The 16,917-nt window shown below is 39.4% G+C and overlaps 1 protein-coding gene and 1 long non-coding RNA gene across 3 annotated transcripts in view; one reads left to right on the forward strand and one right to left on the reverse strand.

Moving 5' to 3' along the window:
* The window catches only part of TMTC2 (transmembrane O-mannosyltransferase targeting cadherins 2), a 256,976-nt gene that overhangs the window by 145,795 nt on the left and 94,264 nt on the right, over positions 1-16,917 (reverse strand). For both annotated transcript variants that reach the window (XM_075057986.1, XM_075057985.1), the window contains exon 2: positions 9,528-10,098. In XM_075057986.1, coding sequence (XP_074914087.1) covers positions 9,528-10,098 — 571 coding nt within the window. The remainder of the gene's footprint in view (positions 1-9,527; positions 10,099-16,917) is intronic.
* Positions 6,161-11,175, forward strand: LOC142044959 (uncharacterized). The gene is made up of 3 exons (XR_012654468.1): positions 6,161-6,238; positions 6,609-6,663; positions 11,120-11,175. It is a non-coding gene; the product is annotated as an uncharacterized LOC142044959 (long non-coding RNA).

A 16,917-nucleotide genomic window follows, 5' to 3' on the forward strand; every position in this document is an offset into this window, starting at 1 on the left:
TAGAACTACAATAAACATATATTTTAAAAATAAACGGTAATCTCACAATCCCTACTAAATAAACACTGCTCTTGATGCAAGCTTCATTGTGCTCTACAGCAGTACAAGCTGCCCAGGATACTTTTAAAACATGCAGACTAAAACATGCAAAAAATTTATCTATAACCCCCAAAGTCCTGTTTTCTGGGAGAGAAAGAATTTACAGAGACTCAATACAATTCTACCCTCTCTTTTCCCCTGCTCCCTCATTGCCTTTATTAACTCAATATGCCCCTACGCTCACTTTAAAGACTTCGTTGCTATGGGAATTTATTTCCATATTTTATTGCCAACGAGAAAACCAAGATTTTGGTGATTAAATGTCACAGAAGCTCTGACTTTTGCACAACCCAATCAAATCTACAGCCTTAGAAATAATCTGTGTATGTGTCTGAAAGCCTTACCATTCTGATCATAAAAAGGTACATATGTTCTACCTGGCATTTAGGAGCCAGGTACACAAATTCTCTCTCCCTTCCCCCAAACGCTTCTGGATAATTTTAACATCATTTCCTCATGTGCATTTTCAATTAGTTTCCTAGAAACTTAGGAAAAAAAATATTTTGTTTTGCCCCTCCTCCCAATGTGGACTATCCGTAGCATCAAGGGATTCTTCTCTTTTTTAAGAGACATTCAAGGTTAGTGAGGCTAGAAATTTACCTCCTAACAACTGACCCATAAAGTCAGCTACAGGACTGCAAGCCTGGGTTCCTTCCCTCCCCGTACCTAATCTACATTGCAGCTGGAAAAAGAAATACAGGCATATGTACAAAATATCATTCAGTTTCTCCAGTAAATATGCCAGAAAATGTTTGCTGCCTTCTATCACAACTGGTTGTTTCCACTGTAAATCCCATACACTTGTATTTTCCCCCTTTTTAATATTGTAACTGCCTACATAGGTTAATGTTTAGAATCACTCAGCTTGGAAAAAGTGTGCATGTAATCATTAAATCATTACAACTTAAATAAAAATGAGCACAAGCCAGGAAATTCAAAATTAAACCTAATACCAAGAGAAAAGTCTCCCTCATGGCTCAGGGTTTGCATCTGTTCCTGCCCCTTCAAAACATGTTCTCTGAGGTCTGGAATCAGAGCTCATGCTTGTTTACCAGGACTGGCTTTCTCTTGGGTAGGACTCTGGGAAGACAACTGCCTTTGAGAATACAGTTCTATCGAATAGACTCGAGCAACGCTTTCCAAGCACTACAGTTCTGAAACTTAGGTGACTACAGTTAAGATGCTCAAAAAATCAGGAGCCTGATGTTCACATACTCTCAGCAGCGTTACCTTTCCCAGAGGTGCTGTAATGCACTGCTGCAAGTCAGAACTCTGAGCATCCAGAAGCTACACCTGCTCCCCATCTATTTGATTCTGGCTGGGGACATACTTACAGGTTTTTCTCTTCTGACACTATTAGCGTGTGCCCTGACTGCTGGGAGCAGACAGTCTAGCTCGCTATTTAGCTGTGATCGACCAAGTACAACCGGTTCACTCAGCAAAGCCCACCAGGAGCTACAAGCATTCAGTACTTCATCAAATCAGGACATTTAGGTGCCTAAACATGACAGTAGGAAGCTAATGTAAAGTACTCATGATTGAAGATTTGCATGCAAGGCACAGGTATAAACTTTCTGCCTGGCATTTAACAAACACAAGGGATACATACTTGATGAATACGATCACAAACGCGTGCATGCTAACCAAGACACCAAAATAGGTTTAAGCAGAAAGGCATAACTCCTGAAGCAAATCTACACAAAAGGAATTACACTAGAAGATGTTTAACTCATTAAGACACCACTTAGCTTTAGCACTGTATGTTATTTTTCCCCATTTTGTGGCCAGTACCCAGACAACTGACTCATGGGAGAAGCAGAGCTAGAGGGAAAAGGGACATGGCTTTTCAGCTCGTGAACAAAAAGAAAACTGAAGATGGGCCAAAGCTGCATATATTTCTTATCCCTCAAAGTTCACAGGTACCCAAGTCCCCTTATCTCAGCATAAAATACTTAATACATCAACTATCTCTACCAAAAAGCATGAAATTTAACTGTTCTTTGATACTGATATTTTAAACAGGAAAATTACCAGCCGTTAGAAAAACACAGTTTTAGAAAGCTTCTTCAATTAGGGAGCTAAAGTAATCACTAAGATGAAGAAAAACCAACACCTGCAGATATTCCTAATGTTCTGAAACTCAGTTGTTACACACTATGGTAAGTTTGGTGCTTTCACTTGATTCGTTAAATATTTTTAAAACATTAAAACCTAGGAGAGTAACATTGTCAACTTGATATTATTTGCACAGGTTTTGTAAACTGGCAAGTAGCAAGCCCACCAATACCCTGTAAATAAACACCACCATGGAAAAATTCACACTCTTCTTGACGTTAGTAATAGGCATGTAACCTCAGAATGAAAAATAAGTGCTAACACCAACTGTGCAAAGCCCCTGGAAGCTTTCTCACCCTGTGCCTCAAAAGAGATCCCTTTCAAGCCAGTGGGAAGAATGGAAGAACACAACATACTTGGCATGGTACCGTGCAGTGTAAATCTTATGCAAGACTGAAGACAGTGACAACCTTTCTCTAGCAAACTAACCTCTCCATTAAACTGAAGGTTCTTCATGTCTTCACAGTCTCTGTAAATATGAAAAGACTTCTCTTTTTTAATTTACTTACTCATTTATTAAAGAAGCCTTTGCCTTTTCCATCTTTCCAGAGAGGAATTCTCAAATTTAGTCTCCAAAATATTACTGTAGACTTCAAGTGGTTAGACAAATGTAACGTACATTTTAGTAGAAATTCCAATAAAGACATTACTGATCTAATTTTAAAACATAATCCATTTTAAGCCAGTGACTTCGGCAAGATATCTTACGATTCCTCATTTAAAAAAAAAAACAACAAACAAACCAACATTTGCTAAATTTGCCTTAGGATGCTGTATTTCTGTCATATGTGATCTGTGTCAGTGGTTTAAATCACCCCATGAAAATATTTTCAGGAAACAACAGCTATTTCTACATATTGATGTCCGAGACAGTACCACTCTACTGACATCACAGGGACCTGCAGGAGATCAGTATCTCTGAGAAGGAGGATAGTGGAGGCCAATCTTGCTTTTCTTATTTCAAGATCAAAAGGAAAAGCAGCAAGAAGCTGTGGGAACTACAGGAAACAGCAGTATTAGCTACTCGAAATTGTCAAAAAAGAAGTAAATTGCAAAAAGCTTCTTTTGTCTAGGAAATATCTGCAGGGGGAGGGGGGAGTGATGGTCAAGACCGTACAGGCCTCATGCTGCTGCCATCCAGCAGAGTGAAGAGAAAAGCACCAGGCTGGCTCATCCACAAATATGAGCAATGTATGTGCAGGCACATTCGTCTCAGCATTTCCACAATTTTGTACAGGCTTAAAGCTGCCAGAAAAATTAACCCCCAGCTGACCACCGCAGAATGAGCGATCACAGCTAGGGAACAAACTGGGCCCCAGCTGGCAATAGAGCTCCCAATCTTTTCCTCAGCTCTTGAACTGCATAAGGTTAGGCGGCACACGAATGCAATATTTAACTGCTTAGCGCACTTGAATATGCAGCTCTTGTTAGACAAAACGAACCTGCAAGAGGTCAGGTCATGTTTTGAAGCTGTAAGTTATTTATTATTTTTAACTGGGACAAGAGTAGTCTCAAGGAAAAGTATGCTGACTAAATATCTGGCTCCAAGGATGAAGTCTATCCTGGGAGGGAGCAGCTGCTACCCTATCAGTTTAAACACTGCATTTCAAAGACACAGGACTAAGGCTGGACCATACCCACGCAAGTGTTTGAGACAAATAACTTACAAAATAACAGCTTACTGATCAGATTTGCCAAAATATGCAGGGCTGTGGAGAAGTTCAAGCATAATAAAATTCCTTAGATTGTAGAAAATAAGCAGACAATAAACCATCAAGCTAGATTTTAACTAGTGATAAAACACTGCTGCAAAATGGCATAACTTGTAGATGGAGAAGAGGTGAAAAAACATCAAGACCAACTACTGCAATGCTAAGGCTTTAGAGCTCCTCAGAAGAGAAGGATAAAACTGCAAATTTAAATCAAGAACAGCATTTTATTTTGAAATTGCTTTCCAAAGCATGATAGTTCTAAAAGTAACAACTTCAAAGACTAAAGAATGCAGAAAGTGGCTTATTTCAAGTTTAGAGTGTTCTCAAAAATCAGTAGCTTTATCTAATACCCAGCAGGTCCTATTTTGAGCAGGAATCATACATATCACCCACAACTAAGGCTGTTCCAAGACCATAAAAGAAAGTAGCATTTTATAAAACTTGGTTTGGTGGTTGACCATGTCATCCATGGAGGCCCCAGGTTTATATCATTACCTTAAATAAAATATAGGCCTCCAATAAAATTGCTTTTTACAAAACCAATGCTGTTATAATAGCACAGAAGGTTAGATAATGCATCCTGCAATCCAATTTGTGGTTCGCGTTAAGCTATAGATACCAATAACTAATTCCACATGTGAGACAGACCTCCCGGAGGGAGATTTTAATCAAATAAGTGATGGGAAAAGAGAGGTTTCCTTATTTTAGTATAACAAACCCCCTGTACTAACAATATGTTGATCTGGTAAAATGTTACCGTACTGTAGCAGTGGAACATTAGTAGGACATACATCTGGTTTAGTTATTTCTGTAAGGCAGTTTGTACACATAAACCACAGGGCAATAAATATTTTATCATTACCATTATATTAAAAATGAGCTTTAAATGCATTTGCCCCATCTTTTTAACTGCTAATGTTGTCCAGCTCCCTTCCCACTTAAAAAAAAAAAAAAAAAGAGGAAAAAGGGCAGCACAGTAGGGTTTATATTAGCTTTGTACTACTAATTGGACAGAAGACTGTGTACTGCAATGTTGATTAATTGTTCTGCTCTCAAGCTGGAGGATTGCAAGTACAAAAGAATTAGGCCTCTGAATTTGCATATTTTCTATAATTACAAACTTGATCACAGCTCTCTCCAGATTTCAGGTTCCCCCCGCCCATCCCTACACTTTTGGTGGTTTAACTTGCACAAGTCTAGCTGCTGACAGGTACAATCATCTGATAACTATGATACATGACAATTCAATCAATCTGCATACCTGCTACGCAACTTACACTGGAAATGACTCAAGGTCTAAAATGCTGAAAAATCAAACAAAAGCCTAACTTTCTTCCATAAGGACTGCTTTGCCCCAGCAGAGCACCACTTTTTTTTTTAATTGCTCTCATTTCAGACAACTCATTTACAACTGCAATAAATAAACTTCCATCAAAATCTGCTGACTTAAAGACAGCGAATACATTCTTGTCAGGCAGTCAGACAGAATAAAATAAAACTAACCAAATGAAATGGGGTCCAGACTGACAACTTTGCCAGCCAGAGTGAGAGCATCACAGGCAGACGGGAATACAAGACTTGGCAAAAGGAAAAAAATAGCAGCCAAGTTCTGCTGAATAACCAATACACAGATGACAGGGAAAAGAGCTGGATAGTTTAATAAGTAGCTATGATATACATTTTTAAAGTGCATTAAGAATAGCTTCTAAATAAGGGGTAATACTCATCTGCTCTGCTGGTGGTCCTGCTCTGCAGCTGCCTTGTTCAGAATCCCTGCCAGTCCACTCAAATGGCACTGGGATGCTGTCATATACTTGATGTGACAAATCAGGACTCATGTGATAACAGGTGTGAGCCCAGTAAACAGCTACTGGTCTTGTGTAGTTGCCACCATTTTGTATTTATTCCACACTCGGCCCAAAGATAAGAACAAAATGGGGAAAAAAAAGGCTTGTCACCCTAATGCCATCTCCTACCCCTGCTGGAGCATTTTTAAAGCTGCTTTTACCATCTCACTCTTCACTGACCATCCTGAAGGTCAGTGTTTTTACTATTCTTTAAACGTAACTAATTTTGTCTCAGTTTCCCTAGCGGTGTATTCTGAAAAAGCTTACAGAAGCCAAAAACGAGTCTGGCAGCAAGCCAGCCCAGTTCCTTAACCACCCACTCCCCCAAATTCTTCACTCCCCGTTCCTTGTTTCTGCCCCCGCACCTCAGCTTTCCTCTCAGTATTTGCCAGTACAGCTGTTTGTAGGGCAGTGATAAGGACTGGATATAACTGAATTGATTCAGCTTTAAAATAATGCCTAAAGGTATGTCTGGGATATTTGGGCAGGGGGGTCAGGGGGTGGGTAAGGATTATTTTTTACCTGCATTTCCTCTCTGTCCCAGTTTGCAGCACAGCCTGGGAAACAGTTGTGTCAGCTCAGCTGGACAGAGTTTAGCTTAAGGTTAGCTAAATTGAAAGGGGTAGCTCCTTTCTACCATTCTGTTACAAAGCATTCAGTTTCATATCATTACCGCTTACTTATTTAGTACAGATTTGAGCTAACCACCTCTTGAAATTATATTCCCTTCTTCCTTGGTTCCATTCTACACTTTTCCCTTCCAACGCACTACAAAAGACCATAACTTTTTCCTAGACTGCCCTTTTTGATGCCTTTTTTCCCCTTTCTCCTGCAGTTGCCCTACCCCAGTATTTACATTGGGAAAACAGAAAGCCCAAATTCCAGAACAGGTAAATGGACACAATTCTTTCCAATTGCCCAGACATTCTAATAAAGAGTCCTCTGATGAGATGGGGTTTTGTTTGGTGGGAGGTTTTTTTGTTTTGGTTTAAATGGTACTCCAGTTTGAAATGCTCAAGCCAGTTGGATAACCCAGGATGACTCATTTGTAGATGGCTACTTTGGTCTTATGCAATTTGCAATTCAGGAATGTCTTCTCAAGCAAGAAAAAGTGTAGGCAACACCATTAAAGGAAAAAAAAAAAAACACCAAAAAAAACCTTAATCCAAAATTTGATTTTTTTTTTTTGCTTAAGGAGATTTTACAGTTTGTTCTAGGAAGGAATTTGTCAGTTCTTACTAGGGACACATTTTATTTAAGGCCAAAGCAGCAGCAAGAAAAAGGCAACACCCAAATGATCCCAAAGAGATGCAGAGTTGAAAGCTTTCTTCATTTTTTTTTTTTGAGTCTGTGCTTTAATTCTGCCTAATGCAAAAATTAATCTGTAGGCTACGTACTTTGGGGTTTTATTTTGATTATTTTAAATACAAAACTTAAAAAAAAAAATTTGTCTTTATCATTCTATGTATAAACACACAGAACCAAACTAAACCCAAAGTTTTTAGTAAGAAAACTTAGCTCTGTTCTAACTAATGATTTCAGAAAAGCCTGGTTATCACTTTAAAATGTCAATCTTTCAGCATGATCATCTTGAAATTATTTTTAAATAAATCTAAAAGGTAATTGCAAATCACCAGGACAGCATCTAACTTGCCTTCTTGGTTAGAACTTGTCAAACATTGGTCACACATGCTACAATCAAAATGCAAGTTTCTCAACTCCAAGTGCATTGGCCATTCTCAAATTATCCATTGATATCAACTAAACAGCACCCTCCAAAAACAATTTCCAGTCTTCCTATGGAGCAGGCCAGAGACAGTCTCACCAACCAGAACATTCTCTAAACACTATTTTATGTGAAAGTGTAAAACTCAAAGACCAAAGGAAATATAAACACAGGGAGAAAGTGCTTCAGTAAATACTGATGAAAACGTGGCAATGCACTAGAATAATTATTTTTGGTATCTTTTTTTAGGTAAATCGTAATGTTTTTATTGCCCTAAAATGTTTTTATCATATAGCCTGAAGCTCTCCAGAAGACTGAAGCATTTGCATTAATTTGCTTTAAAGGTGCTACCTTCGTTCCTCTTTGATACACCTGTCTTTATTTATTTTGAATGTACAGCTATTATCCTTACAAAAGGCTAGTTTCACTCCTTTGCTTCCCATAGAGTGCTTGGGAACAGGAAACTGCCATGCTAAAGGTAGAGGCCATGCAAAGTTGGAATACAAAAGAGTATACAGACAAGTACTCAAAAAGAAACACTTCTCATAACAGGCTAGGTGAATGAAGATATTCCTGGCACCCCAAGCCCTGCAGGACAATATGTTCTTACAAAAATTTATGTAATTTGTGAACAATTTTTGTAAAACTTAAGTAAAAAAGAAGCCTTACTGAAAATAATTTATAACTGAAGCTCCCAGCTGAGCTCCTCATCACTGTAAATGAATGAACAGAGGCTTCTCTAGTATTGAGGTAAAACTTGGTCAGCAGAGCTCAGTCTGTACAGATGTACAAGGAAAAGGTAGCTTAGTAATTTAGTGAATTATGAAATGCACAGTATTTGGCTACTGACATCCAACAGAGTTCTTACATACTCCAATATACATGAATAAAAATAAATAAATAAATAAATTTGTTTTTCCTTTTCAAAAAGTTTTGTCTGAAAAGACCATGACAACTCAGTCAACATGTCACACCAGTTTAACAGGCAACTACCAGAGACTAATTAGTTTTTTGACTCTACTATTTTCCTTGTATACTACAGATATATATTCTATACAAGCAGAAATCATCACTTCTTTATCAAAACCTACAATTTCTTTTCAATTCATTTGAGTGAGAAATCAAAATTTTAAAATCACGGTGTTTGAGATAGATTGCAAAGCTGTATTTTGTTTTATTGCTTTTCTTGGTTATGTCTCACTGAAAAATGTGACAACACATCTCCCTGTGAAACATTTTCCTTTTGTTAAGTCAGGTTTTTTCTGAAAGAAAGCCATTTCACTGAAAATAAAATTACATATACTCAGCTTGCTCATTTGTACAGCAACTGATGTAAATGAGTCTTGATTTCAGCTGGCGTTTCTGGGTACCACTAAAATACATGCGGTTCTGGGAGAGGGAAGTTAGGGAGTTTTGGTGGCCTTGTTTGTTTGTTTGCTTATTTTACTTGTTTGTTCTTGAGCAAGTTAAAAAGTGAGAAATATTTATTTTGTTAAGGCAATAATACATTTGAGTCGTAGCTCCTACTAGGGGGAGAAAAAGTACATGCCAAAGGCGTGCACCCAGGTCCTATGCATCTCGTTAAACTAAAACAATAAGAGCTCTATGTTTGCCTCGGGGATCCTGTAGATCATATCAGCTGCCGCACTTGCACGCCCGACCAAACTAAGCTGAGTTTGCAAGATACAAGAGTTTAAGAGCATGAATGAATTCTTTGCAAAAGGTAGCCATATATCCAGTGCTCGACAGTAAACAGACTGAGGAGAGAGCTGCTGGAAGCAAAGAAAGCACTTGAAAAAAATACATCCCCAGCGTCAAGTAATAGCAATGGATAATAACACATTGTTTAAACAAAATGTAAAAACCCCATACTAAACTGCTTTAAACGTTCTTTCACCATTAGACATCTGTGCTTATTTTGGGGAGTTGACTAAACTACTAAGAGTTATTGTGTACTTGAAAACTCATTTAGCACCTGTTTAAAAGTGACTGGTGCCTTACAAATAGCTTATGGGAAAGAAGACTCACCTTGTATAAAGCAGGAATGATCTGATGCATTTTCAGTCGATGAAATACAAAGATATCGTACACCGCTGAAATGGCCAGAACAGTCACTCCTTGCTCCTTCCACAGCATGCTGCATCCTGCACACAGCCCTGCTCCCAAGATCCAGCCCCAAGTACTTGGTGAGGAACCTCTGGTAGAGCAGTGTTTCACATAACACATGAGGGAAAGCAGAAAGAAGAGGCAGGCTCCAATGTCTGCCCTTCCTACGATCCCCGCTACGGCTTCCGTGTGGATCGGATGAGATGCAAAGAGCAGGCCTGCTATCAAGGTCCAGTACCCGTCCCCAAACAGGATCCTGGAGAAGTTTGTGAAAAGGCCTGTGACTGCAGCATGTAACAGGACGTTTACAAGGTGGTAGCCCCATGGGTCCATCCCTCCGACAGCATGGTTAATGCGGAAGGAGAGTGTGCAGAGAGGTCTGTAGGACTTGTGGCTCCCACTGTGAGTGAGTAGTGTCCCCCAAAAGTCATTGTAGAAGATATGGGTCCACGGCGTCTCGGGCAGAAGGTCCTGGTTTGTCTTGATAGCTCGACTACAAAAGACAAATAAAAACTTCATTTCAACAGAAGGAAAAGGGTACAGATGAAAGGCTGAGACAATGCAATCATACTGCTATGACAAGAAAGAATGGCATTGCTTTGGTGCTGCTTTAATTCAAGTTTTGAATTTTTACAGGAGATGTTAGAAAACTACGTATCTATTGACTTCCCACTAAAGCAAAATTTCCATATAAATTGGCTTTTAAAACATTAGAAACAGATGTTACGCTGCTTCCATTAAATTAAAACACCCTTCAGTGACATTCTTCTGAGTGTAACCCAGGAGTAATCGGTTAAGATTTGATGAGTTATAATTAAAACGTAAAAGAAATATGAAAAACTGACAAACATTATTGTTGAAACAACAGATCCTCCAGTAATTCAGAACTAAAACCCCAACTGGCCTTTTATACTGAAATTTTAATTTAGATGTTGGAATGAATCTCATCGACATGGATGAACAATAAATACAGAAGTCAGTAGAAGCATGCAAATCTCTGGTGCTGTATGAGGCACTCCCACAACTGTCTTGTACATATTTTGACTGACAATATTTTCTGCTAACACCTTGCAGGAGGCAGACAGCAGAATATTTTACAGATTAAAATATACCTTCTCTTTAAATTTCTTATATTTACAATTGAGGAAAAACATTTTTAGGTTGTATTACCTTATGAATTCAAGTCTGTGTCAGCTTGATTGGAAAAAAAAATTCTGCAGGTTTCAGCATTTATGTTTCCAACCACCCTGGCAAGGACTGGTGCCAGCCATTAGCAGTCCCCGTGTCTAATTCGGTACTGTAAAAATCTGTCCCCTTAATGTTTGTACAAATCCAATCATTTGCATTTAAAATTTATGCTGTGGGAGAAGGTGTGAGACCTGCTTAGTGCAAAAAGATGACTAGAATTTAATTAGTTACTTGCCTTTATAACCAAAGTTGTATTTAAGCAACTCTTTAAAGACGCATTGTTGTTACTACTGAGCTTAACTCATTTAGCTTTTTTTTTTTACCAGGGTAATTAAGAAACCAGCCAGCTCAAGACTCTTCTATTAAAAATATTAAACACAAGAGATGATTTATATCTAACGCTTTACTCATTCCTTCTTTCTGCCTTTCCAATAAATATCTTCCCATAATTAACAATTTTTCAACTCGGATGAGGAAGAAAAAAAATGGTGAGAAAGTCAGGCCTGTGTTTGAAATGCACTACTCTCATTCATACTCCAAGACTCCCCTCACATTCTCCACTCCCTTGGAACCTGTATCCAAATACCATTTTTTTTATGGTATTAGTTTCAGGAATGTTGTCTTGCTCTATAAAGAAAAATGCTCAAACACTGATATACTATGCCACAGAATCTCCATGCAAATACTCTAAATACCACGCAGCTCAGCATTTCCATTGTCCGGAGCACATTGCTGTAATGCTTTCAGACATGCTTCCTCTCAGCATGTCCTTTTGTCTCTGAGCATATGGAGGTTATGGAGAGGTCAGCCTTTAAAGATCTGATGATGCTTTCTAGAATACTTGAAAATTTTCATTTTGACTTCTGCTTATGCAGTGGATCAGGTTGCTTGTATTTGTTTTCCCAACCCCACACACATTTTTCTCATTTTAGTCCAGTCACAAAAGAACATTGGAAGAAAACAAGATCTTTGTTTTCACATTATTTATCTTGTCCTTCCGTATAGTCCTTTCCTGAAATCTAATTCCTCTGTTTGTGATTTCAGTTTGTAGTATCACTCTCAGAACTACTATGAGAAAACTAGGAATTCAGCAAGAATGAAGCAGGTGTTAGGCTAGAAAGAGTCCTTTCTCCGAGGAAAACATAGTATGTTAGACTACAGATTGCCAAATGCTAAGAAAGGCTATCAGATGTCAGGATTTAGAGTTGAAACCCTGAACTGCAAAAGTATTTTTTCTTGGGGAAACACTAAGAAAATAAGCTGCAGTAATATTGCCAGCACAACTGCCCTCCCCTGAGGCAGAGCATTCTGCTACAAAGAGCCTAGACAGTGCCCAGGTCATTCCCAGGAAATGGCAGCTTTTATTATATCTTTTGCAAATGGGGCCATTTCCAACACTTGAAGCCATGCAAGGACTTTAAAAAAAAAACAAAAAACAAACGGAACTGCAGCTACCACTACACATGTATAAAACAAGTCCACACTATGATGCTACACTTGTTAAGAAAAGAGAGCAACCAGCCCTCTCCCTCTAAGCCCTCCCTCCATCATTTTCATGCAGCACATACTCATATTGGACTATTCCCCACCAAAAGTAAACTGCTTTTCTCCAAATCATAAAGAAACCTATTACAAAGAAACCATTCTGGAGGCATTAATTCAGGCAAATTTTATTTACAGCCTTAGCAACAAATTTGGTGCAGCCCTGATCCTCTCCGGTTCAGTCCTATTCACAGTAAAACTAAAAAAAAAAAACAAAAACCCCACAACTAAAAATCAAAAGGAAACCTTGAAGATACAGTACTGATCATCCTGTATTTGGGTATGGATTTCAGCAGGCAATTCAGAAATACTCCTAGTTTCTTGTGCGTGTGAAGGCAACAGATTATAGCACCTGCCAGTCAGCATGAAAAATACGGAAGCTGCCAGTTCCAGCTTACTCAGTGGTTCAGTCAGGTCAAATGTATTCTCTACAAGTCAGAATTTTAAATAAAGTTAAAACTTCTTTCCATATGGTTATTTTTTTGCTAAGTGTATGAAAGTAAAAGTGAAAAAGTCTAACTAATGCTTTGGGATATTAGAAAAGTCTAATACAAGAGCAAAGCTGGATGTCCTACAGCAAAGAAGCGAGTCTCACACAGTTTACTTGTTGAACGTTCAACAACGACTCTGTTTCACATTATAAAATGTAAGAAAAAAAGACACTTGGCCAACAGTAGACTTGACTGCATAGGAGGATGTAGGAATACAAGCACCTAAGATACTGGAGCCAGGCTGCTCTGTGTCATTTTGCCCTCAAAAGTAAAAGCAAACAAGGTCTCAGGAACTCTAAGGACAACACCCCGGACACCCTCCCTGCAGGTCAGACAGAAACAGCCGGCGGGCTGAGTCCAGCCCAGGCGTAACCAGCCGGGGCTGTGCCCATCGGCATCCCCAGCCTGGCTGTCTAACAGCACTGGCAAGAAAAACGTGAAGTGAAACGTTTCTCTCTGTGAAGGGGAGAGAAATACAAGCTCTGTATCTAATAAAATAAAAGAATAAAAATAAATAGTGCTAAATTGCTCGTGTCAGGGCCCTGAGGGCACTAACAAGCCTTGACTGTCCCTGACCCCCCGTCCCCGGACTCCCCTCTCCCTGCCCACGGCCCAGGACCCCACGTCCCCCCCCGGGGCCGTCAGCCCCCAGCCCAGCCACACGGCAGCAGGGCCGCTCTCCAGCTCCCCACAGCCCGGCCCGGCCGTGGGCCCCGCGGGCCCAGGCCCACCCGTGAGCCCAGGCCCACCCGTGGGCCCATCTCCCAGCCCGGCCTAAGACCCAGGGAGGTGCCTGATGCCGGGGCCTGGGGCAGCTCCCTGGCTGCCCTGCTCCTGGCTGGGGCAGGGCCCTGTTTTTCTTTAATGACTAAATGAACAAGCTGTTAACTCTGCTGCAGTATCAATGCTTAGTTGCCAACGTCAGCGGCAATTTTGAAAGCAGTCCCTCTTCACGGCCTGGCAGGTAGCACTGACGTGTCCTTTGCAAAGCCTCCCGCGCTGGCAGCCACCCGGGCTCTCCACAGATAGAAAATAATATTAATTGCTGGCTCCGGGAAAGACTCTGGGATAAAGGAAACTACAAAATGCCTTATTAGCCTTGTCTTCTCCTTCACTCACAGTTTACCTTCAGGTTATGTCCCGCAGATTAGTCCAATCTTGCTAATGGGCATAACAAGAGGAACTCTCCAACTGCACTCATCACTCAAACAGAGCCGTAAACTCTGCTCTCCCTAAAAGGCAGCGGGTCACCAGGGAAAGTCATTTTTCAAAGCTCCAACACAACTGGCATTTTTACTTTCAAGCAGCCTCAGATAAGGGTTGCAGACTCAGTCAGGGAACTTGTTTTCTTCAATTTTTAATGCCTGCCCACTTCACGCATCCCAGGAGAGCGGGATATCTTATTCAGTGTACAACAAATGGATGGGTTTGAGAGGGGGGGAAAAGAAATCAGAGTCAGCTATCAATTCGTCAGAAATAGAAGCCTGAAGACAGACAAAAGCTATAAAGGCAAAATCATAATTTCTAATCCCCTCGAAAGAATCCTTCTGCTTCCTGCCATAAACCACTTATTTGCCTAGGTCAGTACACACCTTGAGTGCAATTCAGTAAGATTTTTTTCATCAACCCAAAAAATGCCAGAGATACAGCAGTTCACGCATGCACATATACATTCATACACACACACACAGAGAACTCCCAGATGTTTTTAAAATTAACAGCTATATATGTCCTAAACTTGTGCACTAGTGCTAAACTGATCCAGGTGTTAACACCAGGGTAAAAAAACAGATGCAACATTCTAAAGTGATTTAACACGTTAAGCCTTATGTCCAGCTTCAATATTGCTAATGGTCCCCATATGCTGAAAATGAACATCAGCATTTGAAGTAGAGAACATATTTTAAAGAAAAAGGAGAACTCCCAAACGTGCACACAGGAAGCCATTGACCAGCCCTCTCACATACAAAACAGATAGGCAGTGATGGACTGGCAAGTCTCTACTTGGACGTTCTTTGTTGTTTTTCCTCAAGATCATTTTTGAATATTATTCATTTACTTCTTTTTCATAAATAGCAATGGAAAAGCACCCTGGAGTATTTTTACAGTGGATCTTAACAAGTCATCCTAAGGATGTTTTCAAGATCATATGTTACTTCTGTAGACAATAAGCCTGAAAACACCACCAGAGTCTACTTTTTGGAGTACAAACAGCTTCACATCCCCAAAACATACAGCAGCTGAGTCAACCTTCCAAACTACTTACAAGCTATCTGTTAGGCAGGTGCATGGTCAGAAAGCAGGCAAGTAGAGCTTGTCATAGTTTGGACAATTCTTGTACTTGCCCGCAGACTAAAATATACATGTAGTCTGTATTGACAGGATAAAGAAAAATCAGAAAATACTATCTAGTACGTAGAGGTGTCTTAAGAAAGTAATAAGCATAAGTACATAAAAACACATTCATTTAAATGTTTAGTAATAGACTCAAGGGAACTAGTTGCCATTCTGGTAGATTTCTGGTGGCAATTATGTCTTACTTGTTCCGTATTTAAGTTCATTCCTTCTCAACTGTTGTGAAAGTGGAATCTATCTACAAATCCAGCAGGCAGTAAAGTTTTATCCATGCCACTTCTCAAAAAAAAGATGATATCTATGTTGTATATCAACTAGGGACACCTGCAGGAGACCAAATTCCGTGCATCCTCTGGTTTTCAAGTTGCAGCTTTCAGTTTCTCTTAAGAACAAACTTTCTTAGGTGAATCTCTAAGGAAGAGCTAATAACTCAGCTGTTTTCAGATAGGAAATACTGGGTAACAACTAGTTAAGTGATATATAGGATCCTGAGTTGCTTGCTAGGCTCTGAGAATAGGACTATACATACCAAATAGATTGAAGGAAACACCAAGGTTCAAATCATATTTTAAATTAATTAAAGGAAAACCTAACATCACAAAAGGCCAATAAAATTCTAGTAAACTACTACCTAGTTAATTTCTGACAACAGTATGGTCCTTTTCTAACTATATAGAAATACCTGAATGCATCAAACTCAGAGCTCAAACACTGAACACAATATATATTTTTAAAATAATATTCCTATCCTATGTAACTGCTAGTGAAAGCTATTAACCAAACATGTAGTTAATACAGGCCCTCAGAAGAATACATTAACAAATTATAATATTATTTATAGATTTCAGACTATTACTGCCCTACAGCAGTAATTTCATAGTCAGCTTCAGTTTAGTACCAGAACAATCAGGAACGACAAGTAACAGGACTGTAAGTAGTGTTTTGCTCATAAAACTTTCTTGCGTGAGACCTTCCTGAATTAGATACAAGCAGAGTGGAAAGATGGATGAGTGAGACAACTATAACTATACCCTCACGTGATTGCAGCCACTGCCAAAAATGAAGACACAGAGAAATGAACAAAAAAAACCCTCCAGAAAACAAACAACAAAATCACAGAGAAAGGTTATGGTCTTGTACCACCACAGTATAAAGACATACAGACTTTCTAAGATCTTCTAAGCTGCACAATGTCTTTTAAAGGAATTGATCTTTTAAAATAAGCAACATAAATTTGCAGAATGCAATGGGAGAAAAAAGACATCTAAGCAAGGTAACTTGTTCCTTGCTTATTTCCATGAATGACTATCAGCTGTGGTTTGACTTAGTCCACCAGTAGGCTGTGATCCAGCAGCCCAACAGCTGCAGCCTTCTAGACTTTATACCTTTGCAACTGAAGACGCACGGTGTTACTCAGAAAAAGGAATCGGTGGTAGTAGTTACATACAACACTGAATGCTGTTGGGCACTGCCTTAACTACACTGAAGTCTGCTGCACATATTGATTTTCTTATTGACTAAAAGAGCTTTGAAAACTTTAAGTAACTAAAGGTTCAAAACATTTTTGGTCACGGGAAGGCTGAGATGGCCTGAAAAAATCTTTTCCACCCGGAACATAAATATTTCAACAGCTAAGTATAAAGGCTTTGAACTGTATCTTTCTCCATAGTATAAGCCTTTTCATTTCTAAGTGTGTCCTCATATGCTGAAAGAATCTGGCCTTAATATTAACCCTA

The sequence above is a fragment of the Buteo buteo genome, chromosome 26 (assembly GCF_964188355.1).
Source record: "Buteo buteo chromosome 26, bButBut1.hap1.1, whole genome shotgun sequence".
Taxonomy (NCBI): Eukaryota; Metazoa; Chordata; class Aves; order Accipitriformes; family Accipitridae; genus Buteo; species Buteo buteo.